General features: G+C 37.9%; 1 protein-coding gene across 1 annotated transcript in view; it reads right to left on the bottom strand.

Annotated features, from left to right (window-relative positions):
• Positions 1 to 243, bottom strand: part of CNBD1 (cyclic nucleotide binding domain containing 1) — a 287,700-nt gene extending 287,457 nt beyond the window's left edge. Inside the window, exon 1 of the mRNA XM_039521942.1 lies at positions 155 to 243. Within this exon, the coding sequence (XP_039377876.1) occupies positions 155 to 206 (52 nt within the window). The 5' untranslated portion in view covers positions 207 to 243. The remainder of the gene's footprint in view (positions 1 to 154) is intronic.
• Positions 244 to 14,165: the final 13,922 nt, after the last annotated feature.

The raw sequence follows: 14,165 nt of genomic DNA, 5'->3' as shown, positions 1-14,165 counted from the left end.
CATATGTAAATATTTTAGCATGAAAACTAGTTCCATTGGCTTGTAAAAAAAAATCCAATTAAACCCACGACTAATCCCGTTACAGCAGGGATTTAGCAATACTCCTATAGCAATTAGGTTTTTTCAGCAGCAGCAAAAAGAGTTACACGCTCACAAGTTTGTGCTTTGCTGGGAGCTGAAGCAGAAGCAGCAAGAGGCAGCAACATGGTCTTTTCTGAGGGAGCCTTGCTGGAATCCCAACTCCCCCTCCCCTGCCTCCCACCCCCTCCTTCAGATGAGGTCACAGAGAAAAAGCCAGCATGATTCTCCCAGGTCATAAAGACACATGCTCTCTTGTCAACATTCAAGCCAGCAACCTATGATTATTCAGAGTGCCACTGTCTCCCTCTAGTGGCTGGACTACCAGACATTGAGGAGCCCGCTACAGCCTAGCTCCAATAGACCTAGATATTTTATCTCATGCAATAGAAGCTCATGCTTTTAGAGACAGATACCAACTGACACTGACCTACCCAGGGTCATTGTGTTACAGTATTGCCAGTCCCAAGCATTCAAAAATCATGAGATTGGCTTAAGAGAAAATCAAGAGATTTAAAAATATAATAATTTAGGATTATTTTTATTCCCAGCAGCTTGAGATTTTAGGGCAAGGTTTTTAACGTTTAAACAAGAAACTTACTAGATTTTTAAATGAAAGCTTAAATGAGACTCTCATCTAAACATGACTCCACTAAATATTGTGAGACTTGCAATAAAAATCAAGAGTTGGCAACAGCATCCTCCTCTGACTGGTGTGTTGGTCAAAGGGACTGAGCAGGAGTGCCTGTACAAAGAGTTATGGGTATAAGCTAGAATTATTAATGAAAGCTGACTCAGTTTCTCATTAATGAAGAAAATTCTATGCAAATCTGTTAAGCCTTCCAGTTTCCCCAGGTGACTCCTGATGTCTTTCCACAGCTCCTGCATAACTGCCCGAATCTCCCTTCTTAGTGGCCAGGTAGTTACCTATTGAACCTCAATAGGAGCCTCATGCAATGGAGAGAAAATGAAGACCCTAGTGTGGAAGAAGAGGCCACAGCAATGTCCCTGCAACAGGAAAGAGCCACAGCCACAAAGGGAATAGGAAAAGTATCGTATACCCTGTTGGTAGGAGTGGGTCACTGCATTTCAGCACATGCAAGCAGCAGTGGCTGGTGTGCAGCTGGGGTTGCTCTGTAAGTATTAGCAACAAAGAAGCTCAGCTCATAGTCCTCTCTGATTGTCAAAGCTAGTTTTACATCAGATATTAGCAATTCACAAAAAGCACACAATGTAAAACTATATTTACGCATAATACAAGACATATAATAATATCTCTCTGTGGATTAAATAATAAATACTTCTCTATGTGATCAACAGCTACATAAACCCTTTTTTCAGCTGCATTAAAGAAAAGAAATGTACATAGAGTCTGAACTTGACATTTCTTTAGTTTCAAAAATTTAGCTAACAGAAGTTTCAGGTGCTACACCTATTATCAAGTCCCCACACCAATTGTTATAGTTTTTCAGCCATATTTTCTTTCTTTTAAAACATTTCTCTCACTTTTGCTTCTATTTCAAAGACTCAGACAAACTACCAGGAAAACTGACTATAGAGAAGCAGTGAAAGTGACTATCCAGAAAGTGCAATAAAATGTATAAAGTATACAAATAGAGAAATAGCTCATTTTTTCTTAATCCCTAAATTACAGTAATCTTTGTGTTACCTGTAATAATAGCAAAATAATTTCAGACAGGTATTTAAATATAAAGGTATTTTAAACTTGACAACATCCCTATAACACTTACTAGTATAAATGCTATTTTTCATCATACTAAATCATTTGATAACCAGGTAATTAACTTTTACAAATGTTATTTCCATCTCTATTCAGATTGCTAAAAGCATTTCTCCTGGCACAAATCTTTTCTATTCAAGGTAATACAAAATTAATACCACAATTTAGCAGTCAATCCCCATTCAGCACAGCTGAATGCTCACTTTAAGCACTTACGTGCCTTGTTGAATAGAAGCCTTTTGCTGCCTTTCAATATGTGAATATTCCTTGCATCAGAGTAACAGTTTAGTTGGTTGCCTGCACTGCACTTCCTTATGGACCAAATTTATTGCTGGTGCAACTCTGCTAAGTCAGTGGAGGTGCACCACCGATGAGTTTGATCATATATCTATTAGGGAGGATAGAAAATTGTTTCCTGAAGAAAAAAGTCCAGAAACTCACATTTGAGACTTAAAAGAGGAAAAGAACAGAAGCACGGGGATAAGTGGAATTTAAAAGGGTTCCTTATTAAAATGAAAAAGGCTGACATTTTGCCTCTATGCAAGATCAAAAATCCTGTCATGATGAAGAGTTCATGGGTAACAATCCAAGTTGTGATGGCCATTCTCAGCTAAATCTTCAAAAAGGATCAAAGCCCTTCTTGGATTTTGGTTCATTCTCCTATCTGCCTGGAATTGCTTCTAGATTTTAGCCACATGTGTATATTTATGAAAAGAAAGATCATTGTCAATACAAATTAGGCCTTTCAATTTATTATTTCAATTCTATGCTTGTGATCAAAAAGCTTGTATTCTTGGCAGAAATTCCTCCAAAAGCAAGGCTGTAGCAAATATGAATTCCAACTTCTACAATGAAAGAGAATTCAGAAAGAAAGCCAAACACACAGTACAGTGCCCTAGAGTACTGAAGCAGTAAAGGAGATTGCACACATTTCAAATCTCAAATGTAGAAAGTAGCAAAGAAATGTAACAAGGAAGGCTGTACAGATTCCTTTTCATTAAACTGGTGTTAGAAGGAAGATGCTTCAGAGTGACAGATTCAAGTCACTTCTATTTCTGGCAAGATTTTAATAAAGATCATTGTGATGGCACCGATTTTTTTTCATTGTCTCTGCTGTGCACATAGAACATATGTTTAATATGAAATTTAATCTCTAGGGAAAGAACACGGAACACAAGGGCCTGTTCTCACCATACAAGTGTGCAACCCTCATTGACACTAACAGGAATAATGGAATGCCTAGATAGTAGAACAGACCTGTAGGTTTTTTGTCACAGTGTCTGGGGAAATACACTTTTAAATGCATTTTTTCTCTTCTATTATTGCTGTGAATTTCCTTTTTTTTTTTTTAAACAAGCAAGCAATGGAAATGTCCCTGCAAGAACAAAGTGTGAAGGTTTCTGCATAGAATGCATTTTAATACTGCACTATATTTCAATAGCAAACTGTTCAGAACGCAAGGTAGAATAATTTAATGCTAAAGGGGTTTTGGTATACAAAGGCTATCTTCTGTTTCTTATCTAATAACTCAGTTATATTATTGTGAAAATATAAATGATTTTCTTTGCTGTCTTTCTTGGGTCCCTCTATTTTCTCCCAGAAAACTCTGCAGAGTAATTGGCATATCAGCATTCCATTGTATGTAATTTTTATATCTATTCTTGAAGTTGTTCCTTTCAGCACATCACCACACAGGCCCCTAGGAGCAGTAATCATACACTTCTCTGAAAACAACACTGATGGAGAAAAGTTCTAAAATATTATTTGGCAGAAGAAGGGAACGAAAACCCTTTACATATTCTGCTGTTCTTGCACAAACGGAGATGGGAAAGGAAATGAGTACCAAGCTCTGCAGTGTCAAAAAATATGGTATTATGTAGCCTGATCCAGAGAGCCAATAAGCATCCTCAATTATAAGGACACTTAGCTTTAAAGGTACTTTTGTTAATAAAAAAATAGTCTCATGTAAATCTTACTCATCTGAGTAAATCTTATTCACACAAGTGAACTTCATTCTGATCCTTCTTACATCACTGAAAACAAGGAGTAACTATTGGAGTCAACAGTTTCACCAGTACAAAAACAGTGTGAGATCAGAGTCAGGCCAGTTGACTTCAGGCTCCTGCACGACTCCACCAGAGTATATACGTCATGTCTTGTTTCCGTGTTTTGCTAATGAAGCCAGCCTCACCTGGAAAAACGTTAATGTTGTGCCAAGTCGTAAAAAGGGTAAATGGAATGACCTGGGTAATTATAGGCCTGTCAACCTGATGTCGTCCCTAGGCAAGATAATGGAGCAGTTGATACAAGACTCGATTAATAAAAAACTAAAAGGTGGTTAATATAATTCATGCTAATCAACATGGGTATATGGAAAATAGATCCTATCAAAATAACTTGATTTTTTTTGATGAGATTATAAATTTGGTTGATAAAGATAATAGTGGGGTTGACATAGTATCCTTAGACATCTGTAAGGTTCTTGACTTGGTACCACACAACTTCTTGATTAAAAAATAAGAATACAAAATTAATATGGCACACATTAAATGGATTTAAAACTGGCTAACTGATAGGTCTCAAAATATAACTGTAAATAGGGAATCATCATCAAGCCGGTCTGTTTTCAGTGGGGACCCACAGGGATGGGTTATTGGCCCTACGCTATTTAACATTTTTATCAATAACCTGGAAGAAAACCTAAAATCATCACTGATAGAATGTGTAGATGACACAAAAAGGGGGGACTGGTAAATCATGAAGAAGACAGGTCCCTGATTCAGAGCAATCTGGGTCACTTGATAGATCAGGGCATAAGCAAACAATATTCATTTTAATACAGCTAAATATAAATGTACATCTGGGAACAAAGAATGTAGGCCATATTTATTGGATTGGGGAACAATTTACCACGGGTCATGGTGGATTCTCCATCACTGACAATTTAAATCAAGATTGAATATTTTTCTAAAAGATATGCTCTAAGAATTATTTTGGAGAAGTTCTATGGCCTGTGTTATACAGGAGATCAAACCAGATGATCATAATAGTCCATTTTGGCCTTAGAATCTACTAATCCCATTTACTTCTTCTCACTTTTGTTTTTGGGTTTTCTTCTGTGCTTTCCACTGTGCATGGAACAACCTCCTAGTCTCAGTGAGTGAAACCCCTTCTCCTAATTTGAATTCCTTCTAAAAAACTATTTCTTTTGTGATGCTCACAAATACACTAATTCTGCATTAGCAAAAGTTTTGAAAGATATGCCCCTTCTTAACTCAGCAGCATGCCCCCAGCAGCCCTGCTATTTGTTGTTAAAATTACTCAGAGAAAATTGTGCAGATCTTTGTAATGTGATACCGCCTCTCCTTTCTTACAGGATGAACAGGTTATGTTGGCATTTCAAATATCACCAGCATCACTGGAGGAAGCACCCATTGAAATAACTAAGCCAGATCACATCCAGAACTAGTTTTTTCAGGCTCTCTGCAAATTCAGGCAGAGATCTTTGCAGAAGTTATACTCAGTTCATGTTTCCAAGATTTTGTTCGCAACCATAGGAGCTAGAAGCTTACTTTATTTTTAAATGAAAGCTGGGACTCTGAAGAAAAATTAAGAAGCCTGTCCACACCTTCATGCTAGTTTTTCACACTTCCTCCCAATGGGGCACATCTCACACTCTGGAAAACATTTCACTAACCGACCACAGCCAAATACAATTCTTCTTCATGGCAACAAGTTCTAAGGATGGGAAGAAAAAGAAGAATAATTCAAAATTATCATCACCTCCCTTGGGGTTCTTGGGTGCACTCCAATGCATACATTTCAGGGTTTAAAAAAGTTAGAAAGGTTGACAGATTTATATTGCAAATATTAAATATTTGTTATATATTTTCTTGTAATCCAGTCTCACTGGCTTCACTGAGATTTTTCAGTATATAATCTTATCTGTGTATTAGAAGAAAGGAATATGATGGGTCCAGATAACGTGTGAATATGTGCAATTTCCATTGTAATTTGCATGATCAAATGGAGGAAGTTCATTGCAAGATGTATAGATACACCCACTGAGCAAAAGTTTGTCATCTATGCACTGATGAGGAAATAGATCCCAAGAAATACATCCCTGGCCCTTGCTATTCCCTTTGAAATAACTTCCTTATGAAACCATAAATATAATTATTAATTTCCAACAACTACTATTCCAAAATATTGAAATCATAATTCTTTTCCTTCTTTCATTAAGCTAATACCAAGCATGTAATGATAGCTAGGAGCATAAACTGCCTCTGTTTTTTTAAATGAGTAAAAAAATTAAAAAACTGACAGCACTTCATTTCTGAATTTCCAGCAAGAACCTAGTTGCTTGCTTTGGACCAGAGTCTGCCACAATCCCTCACACTCAGTATTGCCTTACACCATGTAGTTTCTTTAAAGAAACCAGCAGAATCTGGCCCTTACAGTTAAAAAACATTTGCCATTCAGAAATATGGCATCAGTCTAGGTACACAAAGAATGCAGGACTGGGCCTGAATGTTCTGTTGGATGAAATTCTACATTTCACCAGCATATGGGAAACTGTTTATATCCTATTGTGACAAAGAGACCCATTTGTAGTTGTCAGACCTGACATACTCATGACTTCTAACACACTGTTGTCATGATATATACCCAAAAGGTGACATGTAACATATCCTTGGAAAACTATTACCTCACAGATCATTAATATTATTGTGTGATGTATGTATGAGTTGTGTACAAAGAGTTATGGGTATAAGCTAGAATTATTAATGAAAGCTGATGACACCCTGGTGATTAATATCATTGTGAAAAGCATGTATTAACACTATACAAGGAATTATGAATACTCATTGATATTATGCTTTAAAGTCTGTGACCAAACAAAGAAGGAAACAGAAGGGAAGGCAGTGATCTACAGGTATCTACCTGTTCTATACATTCCCTCTAAAGCACCTGGTGTTGGCCACTGTCGGAAGACAGGATATTGGGCTAGATGGACTTTGGTCTGACCTAGTAGGGCCATTCTTATGTCTCCAATGAAATTAATCAATGTGTGACCAGAACCAATGGAAGCCCCATGTGCCTACAAATCAGCAGGGAGTGGGAAGTCCACAGGCAGGGAAAACAGCATACAGTCATCCTGAGTCTGGGAACAAAACATTGAGTTTGGGAAGATATAAGGAAAGAGAATAAGCCATCTTGGCATCCATCACTGGACAGACCTAAGGGTCTAGAGCTCTTGGCAAGCTGCGGAAGATGGGTAAGAATAGGGTGAAAAATGTACGTGGTCATGTATTTGTAAGGTAAGATGTGGGATTGCTGCTTGTCAAAGCTGTTTAATTTTCTGCCACTCAACTATATGTGGCAATTTAACAGAAAACAAGAAGACAGGTACAAATGGTGGAAAAGAAATAGTTGTTAGGCAGTGAATTTTTACATAAGTGTTAGACTGGAAGAAAAACTAAATTTATGACTCACTTTTTTTCCTGATTTTGTGTGTCAAATAAAGACAGCAGCCAGGAATGACACATGGAAATGGCTGTGAATAAATGGGAAAAAGCTAAGCATTATTTTAAGAATAAACTGAAGCTTTTTGTGTGTTCGCTTCACCTAAAGTTTTAGCTTTTTCTGACCTTACGAAAAGTCTAAGGTGCAAAATAGGTTCTTACATATAGTAGATAGTAATATGGCAAAAAAAACCCCGTATTCAACAGTTTTCCAGAGATATTACACTTAAGAACTCACATAGCTTAATGTAATTAATAAACAAGCTATTTTGAAATAGGTTGAAAAATCAGATTAAGAGACAGATTCTAATCTCAAAAAAAACAGGAGTATTTGTGGCACTTTAAAGACTAACAAATTCTAATCTCAGTACTTCATAATGAAATGCATTTAGTGTCAAATGCCCTAGTGTAAAAGAAAAGATTGGTGAAAGATACACATTCTTTATTGTGTTAAGATTTCAACACATTCCATGTACTGTTTACCAATACCTATACACAGGGTGATTTCACAGTTTTTAAGCATTAACAATGTTAAACTCTGAGAACCCAAAGAAAGGTTACAAAAGCAGTGAAAATTATAAAATGGGTCATTTAAAAATGAGTATGACTTTTAAGCTATTTTATGTAATCATGTAAGACTTTCACAAAAAATAGTCTTCTTTAGTCAGTAATGTGAGTTTGAAAAGGAAATTTTGGTATTTTTCTTACAAAACTTAATGGGTTAAGTGCCTCATTAAAGTACATTTTCAACATAACCATAAATAAAAGGCTGAGACTAGTACTTTTATAACATGGCCAGATCTTGCCTTAGCATTCAACCCATTTGATTTGCATTGGCTTCAAGAGTGAGAGCTACTATTCTGATGTATGTCTTAACAATTTAACATAAAATATTATGAGCTTCAAAATACTAGTTTTGCAGTAAATTTCCTTAGCAATTTGCTTTTTGTAGAATGTGCATAGTAGGACTCTTGATTAATCACTGTTAAAAAATTAATCGCAATAAAAAAATTAATCATGATTAATCACAGTTTTAATTGCACTGTTAAACAATAGAATACCAATTGAAATATATTAAATATTTGTGGATATTCTTCTACATTTTCAAATATATTGATTTCTATTACAACACAGAATACAAAGTGTACCATGCTCACTTTACTTGATTATTTTTATTACAAATATTTGCACTGTAAAAATGTTAAACAAAAGAAATAGTATTTTTCAATTCACCTCATACAAGTACTGTAGGGCAATCTCTTTATCATGTAAGTCCAACTTATAAATGTAGATTTTTTTTTTTTTTTGTTACATAACTGCACTCAAAAACAAAACAATATAAAACTTTCAGGCCCACTGACAGCAATTCCGGGCCCCAGGACCAAGGCCATCCCTAGGGAAGTGATGGGCCTGGGGTGGAAGTGATGTATACGTCACTTCCGGGACTGACACATCACTTCTGGGACCACCAGCCCCACAAAGCACAGGGCCCAGAGTGGTCACCCTGATTCGCCATACCCTCGGGATAGCTCTGCCCAGGGCAGATCAGTCAATGGGCCCCCTAAAAAGGTCCACCTGACATTTGGCAGTGCTCCGCCTGCACTGGCTGGTGCTCAGTGACCTGCTGCCAGCTGCGCTGCTGGTGCCCAGTGAGCTGCCAGCAGCACTGCTGAGTGTGGTCTTCCGGCACGGACAGGCTTCCACATGCCCACCCAGCTGCCTTTGCTGCCACTAGTACCACCCCGTGTGCACATAGGAGCCCTGCGCCCTCCCCGGGTGATTGTCCTCTTTGCCCCCTGCTGTCGGCGGGCCTGAAAACTTTATAGCCTACAAGTCCACTCAGGCCTACTTCTTGTTCAGCCAATTGCTCAGACAAACAAGTTTGTTTACAGTTATGGGAGATAATGCTGCCTGCTTCCTATTTACAATGTCACCTTAAAGTGAGAACAGGTGTTCGCATGGCACTTTTGTAACTGGCACTGCAAGGTATTTATGTGGTAGGTATGCTAAACATTCATATGCCCCTTCATGCTTCGGCCACCATTCCAGAGGACATGTCTCCATGCTGATGATGCTCATTAAAAAAATAATGCATTAATTAAATTTGTGACTGAACTCCTTGGGGAAGAATTGTATGTCTCTTACTCTGTTTTGCCCGATGCTGCCATATATTTCATGTTATGGCAATCTCAGACGATGACCCAGCACATGTTGTTCATTTTAAGAACACTTTCACTGACTTGAAGGCTCTAAAGTTTTACATTGTTTTATTTTTGAATGCTGTTATTTTTCTTTGTACATAATTCTATATTTGAAAGTTCAACTTTCATGATAAAGAGATTGCACTACAGTACTTGTATTAGGTGAATTGAAAAATACTATTTTTAATTTGTTTTTTACTGTGCAAATATTTGTAATAAAAATAAATATAAAGTGAGCACTGTACACTTTGCATTCTTTGTTGTAATTGAAATCAATATATTTGAAAACGTAGAAAATATCCAAAATTATTTAAATAAATGGTATAGTATTATGAACAGTGTGATTAATTACGTGAGTAATTGTGATTAATTTTTTAAATCATGCAATTAATCATGATTAATCTTTTTTAATTGCTTGACAGCCCTAGTGCATAGGCAGTGAATTGCTATTATCCATACATTGTGTTCATCTTTATGTCCAAAGGCAGCATTGCCTAGTGGATAGTGCACTGGACTGGGACTCAAGAGTCTGGATTTTATACCTGTCTCTGCCCCTGGCCTCTGGGTGATGTTGGGGAGTTATTTTGCCTCTCTCTTCCTCAGTTTCCTCATCTGTAAAATGGGGATAATGATACTTATCTCCTTTGTAAAGTACTTTGAGATCTACTGATGAAAAAGCTAGGTATTATTATATTTTAGTTGTCCCTAACATGGGCAAAAGCCTGTGTCCCAAGTATGAGAAAGTTGAATTTCTTATAGTCTCCTTTAGCTGAAACTGTGATGTATGTCGCGGGTGTTTCCAATCTGTGGCTCCGCTCCCAATAGGGTAGCACAGAATACCAATACCAATTTTCCCCAGGAATCAATATCACAGACAGATACAGAAAGCAAACACTCCCCAAATAACTCTGTTATTTACTTTAGAGCTCATTAGGATTGTAATTAACTAGAAGAGAAAAGAACCCACATTGTCCCCTTTTCTCTCCATCTCATGTTTTTCTCTTTCATTTTATGAGCATGTGGTTTTAATAGGTTATCTTCTTTTGCTGTATATTATACTGCATTGTCTTACATCAGGTCAGATTCAATTAAAAAATCCATACTGCTTCTGTAATACAGTAATCTGAACCACACAAAAATTATATTTTGGGGGCTTACCCAGCACAAATACCAGAGTCACTAATGAATTTAACTTCTGCACTCAGCTGTTTTTATACTTTTTCAAAGGATTCCATCTCCACCTATTTGTTTTCATGATGAATAGTGAAATTCATCAGTGTTTTCAGACTATTTAGCTCAGATGAGATGTAGCAAATAAAATTCCACATCAAATAGACAAAGTTCTCAAGTGACATGCAAAGATGGCAATTAGCATAAGTGAAAAAAGTGCTAAAACTGTTGGAACATAATTTTGTTTTGCAGAGTACTTTTCTAAAGCTAAGAATCTCACAGCTAAGAATCTTGGCTAATAGTCTTTGATGGACCTATTCCCCATGAATTTATCAAATTCTTTTTTTAACCCAGTTATACTTTTGGTCTTCACAACATCCCTTGGCAACCTGACTGTGTATTGTGTAAAGTACTTCCTTTTATTTATTTTAAACTTGCTGTCTATTAATTTAATTGGATGACCCCTTGTTCTTGTTTTATATACCACAGTTAGTAGTTCTGCAATTTCATATTTGAGTTCCTTCAGAACTCTGGGATGAATCCTATTTGGTCCTGGGGATCTATTATTGTTTAATTTATCAATTTGTTCCCAAACCTCCTCTATTGATATCTCAATCTGGAACAATTCCTCAGAGCTTGGATCGGCGGGCAACGATGGATCCAGCGGAGGTCGATCTATCGCATCTAATATAGATGCGATAAATCAACCGCTGAGCGCTCTCCCGTCAACTCCGGTACTCCACCAGAACGAGACGCGCAAGCGGAGTTGATGGGAGAGCGTCAGCTATCGACTTACTGCAGTGAAGACACCACGGTAAGTAGATCTAAGTATGTCAACTTCAGCTACGCTATTCACATAGCTGAAGTTGCGTATCTTAGATCAACCCCGCGCGGTAGTGTAGACAAGCCCTCAGATTTGTCACCTAAAAAGAATGGCTTAGATGCAGCCTCACATTCTCTTCAGTGAAGACTGATGCAAAGAGTTCATTTAGTTTCTCCAATCCTTTAGCACTATGCTATGGGGCCTTTAGCAGTGGCCCCATTGACTGCTTGGCAGGCTTCCTGCTGATGATGTACTTAAATAAACAATTGCTGTTAGTTTTAGTGTCTATTGCTAGTTTCTCTTCAAATTTGTGTTTTGGCCTGCCTAATTATACTTTAGCACTTGACTTGCCAGAGTTTATGCTCCTTTCTATTTTCCTCAGTACAATTTAACTTCCAAATTTTAAAGGATGCCTTTTTGCCTCTAACCGATATAGTTTAGCCATGGTGGCATATTTGGGTCTCTTAATATTTTTTTTATTTGAGGGTATACATTTAACTTCAGACTCTGTTATGGTGTTTTTAAATTGTTTCCATGCAACTTGCAGGCATTTTACTCTTGTGACTGTTCCTTTTAAATTTCCATTTAATTAACTTCCTCATTTTTGTATAGTTCCCCTTTTAAAAGTTAAATGGTATTGTGGTGGGATTCTTTGTTATTCCTCTCCCACACACACACACACACACACAAAGATGTTAAATTTAATTACATTATGGTCGCTATTACCCAGCGGTTCAGCTATATTCACCTCTTGGACCAGATCCTGTGTGCAATTTAAGACTAAATCAAGAATTGCCTCTCCCCTTGTGGGTTCCAGGATTAGATGCTCCAAGAAGCAGTTATTAATGATGTTTAGAAACTTTGTACCTACTTCCTGTCCTGTAGTGACATGTGCCCAGTCAATATGGGGATAGTTGAAATCTCCCATTATTATTGAGTTTTCTATTTTTATAGCCTCTCTGATCTCCCTGAGCATTACATAATCACCATCACCAACATGATCATGTGGTCTGTAGTACATTCCTACTGTTATATTCTTATTATTCAAGCATTGAATGTCTATGGGTAGACATTCTATGGGACAGTTTGATTCATTATTCAAGCATAGAATGTCTACCCATAGACATTCTATGGGACAGTTTGATTCATTTAAGATATTTACTGTATTTGATTCTATGCCTTCTTTCACATAAAGTGCCACTCCCCCACCAGCATGACCTACTCTGTCATTCCTATATCTTTTGTACCCTGGTGTTACCGTATCCCACTGATCACCATCACTGCACCAAGTTTTTATGATGCCTATTATATCAATATCCACATTTAATATCAGGCACTCAAGTTCACCCATCTTAGTATTTAGACTTCTTGTATTTGTACACAAGCACTTATCAAATTTGTCACTTTTTAGTTGTCTGCTTTCATGTGATGTAAGTGAGTAGGACTCTTTTTCATTTGACTGTTTCTCTTCAGTTCTTACCTGTACTTTATCGACTTCTATCCTCTCTTCTTTACTAGGATGTAGAGAATCCCCATTAATAGACCCTTCCTTCTGGGATGCCTCTGTCTAAAGCAAGTGCTCCTCTGCACCTGTTGGCTTTCCACCAGCCTTTCATTTTAAAAGTCCTCTATGAGCTTTTTAATTTTACACACCAGCAATCTGGTTTTGGTTTAGTTTAGGTGGAACCCATCCTTCCTGTGTAGGCTCCTCCTTTCCCAAAAAGTTCCCCAGTTCCTAATAAACTTAAAATCCTCCTCCCTACACTATTGTCTCATCCATGCATTGTGACCCTGCAATTCTGCCTGTCTAACTGGCCCTCCATGTGGAAGCATTTCAGAGAATACTACCATGGAGACCCTGGACTTTAATCTCTTACCTAGCAAGCTAAACTTGGCCTCCAGGACCTCTCCCCTACCTTTCCTTAGGACATTGGCATCTACATGTACCACGACCACTGGCTCCTTCCCAGCACTGCACATAAATCTGTCTAGATGTCTTGAAAGATCCACAACCTTCGCACCCAGTGGCAACTGACCATGCAGTTCTCCCGGTCATCACAAACCCAGCTATCTATATTTCTAAATGATTGAATCCCAATTACTAATACCTGTCTCTTCCTACTAACTGAGTTCCCCTCCCCTGGAGAAGTATCCTCAGTGCAAGAGCATACCATGACATCATCTGGAAGGAGAGTCCCAACTATGGGATTGTTTCCTTCCACTCCAGTTTGATGTTCTCCTTTCCTGAGACTTCCATCCTCCTCAACAGCACAGAGGCTGTCAGACTGGGGGTGAGACCACTCTACTGGGTTCTGGAAAATCTCATGTATGTTCCTCTCTGTCTCCCTTAGCTCCTCCACTTCAGCCACTCTGGTGTCCAGAGCCCGTCCTCAGTCTCTGAGAGCCATGAGCTCCTTGCACCGAATGCACACATATACCACCTGCCCACAAAGCAGGTACACTGCATTCAGTGCAATGAACTGATAGCCATGACTCTACTGGACTTCTGCCTTAAATCTTTTTACTCCTGCAGCTTTTGTTTTTTGGTTTGGGTTTGTAATTTGTTTTCTGGTGGTGGGGGGGTGCTTATTGGCCCAAGATTAGAGAATGTTAGGTGTATCTGGTTC

This window comes from Mauremys reevesii, linkage group 2, assembly GCF_016161935.1.
Source record: "Mauremys reevesii isolate NIE-2019 linkage group 2, ASM1616193v1, whole genome shotgun sequence".
Lineage (NCBI taxonomy): Eukaryota > Metazoa > Chordata > Testudines > Geoemydidae > Mauremys > Mauremys reevesii.
Note: the sequence above shows the minus strand (reverse complement) of the source record. Positions and strands in the feature narration are given on the sequence as shown.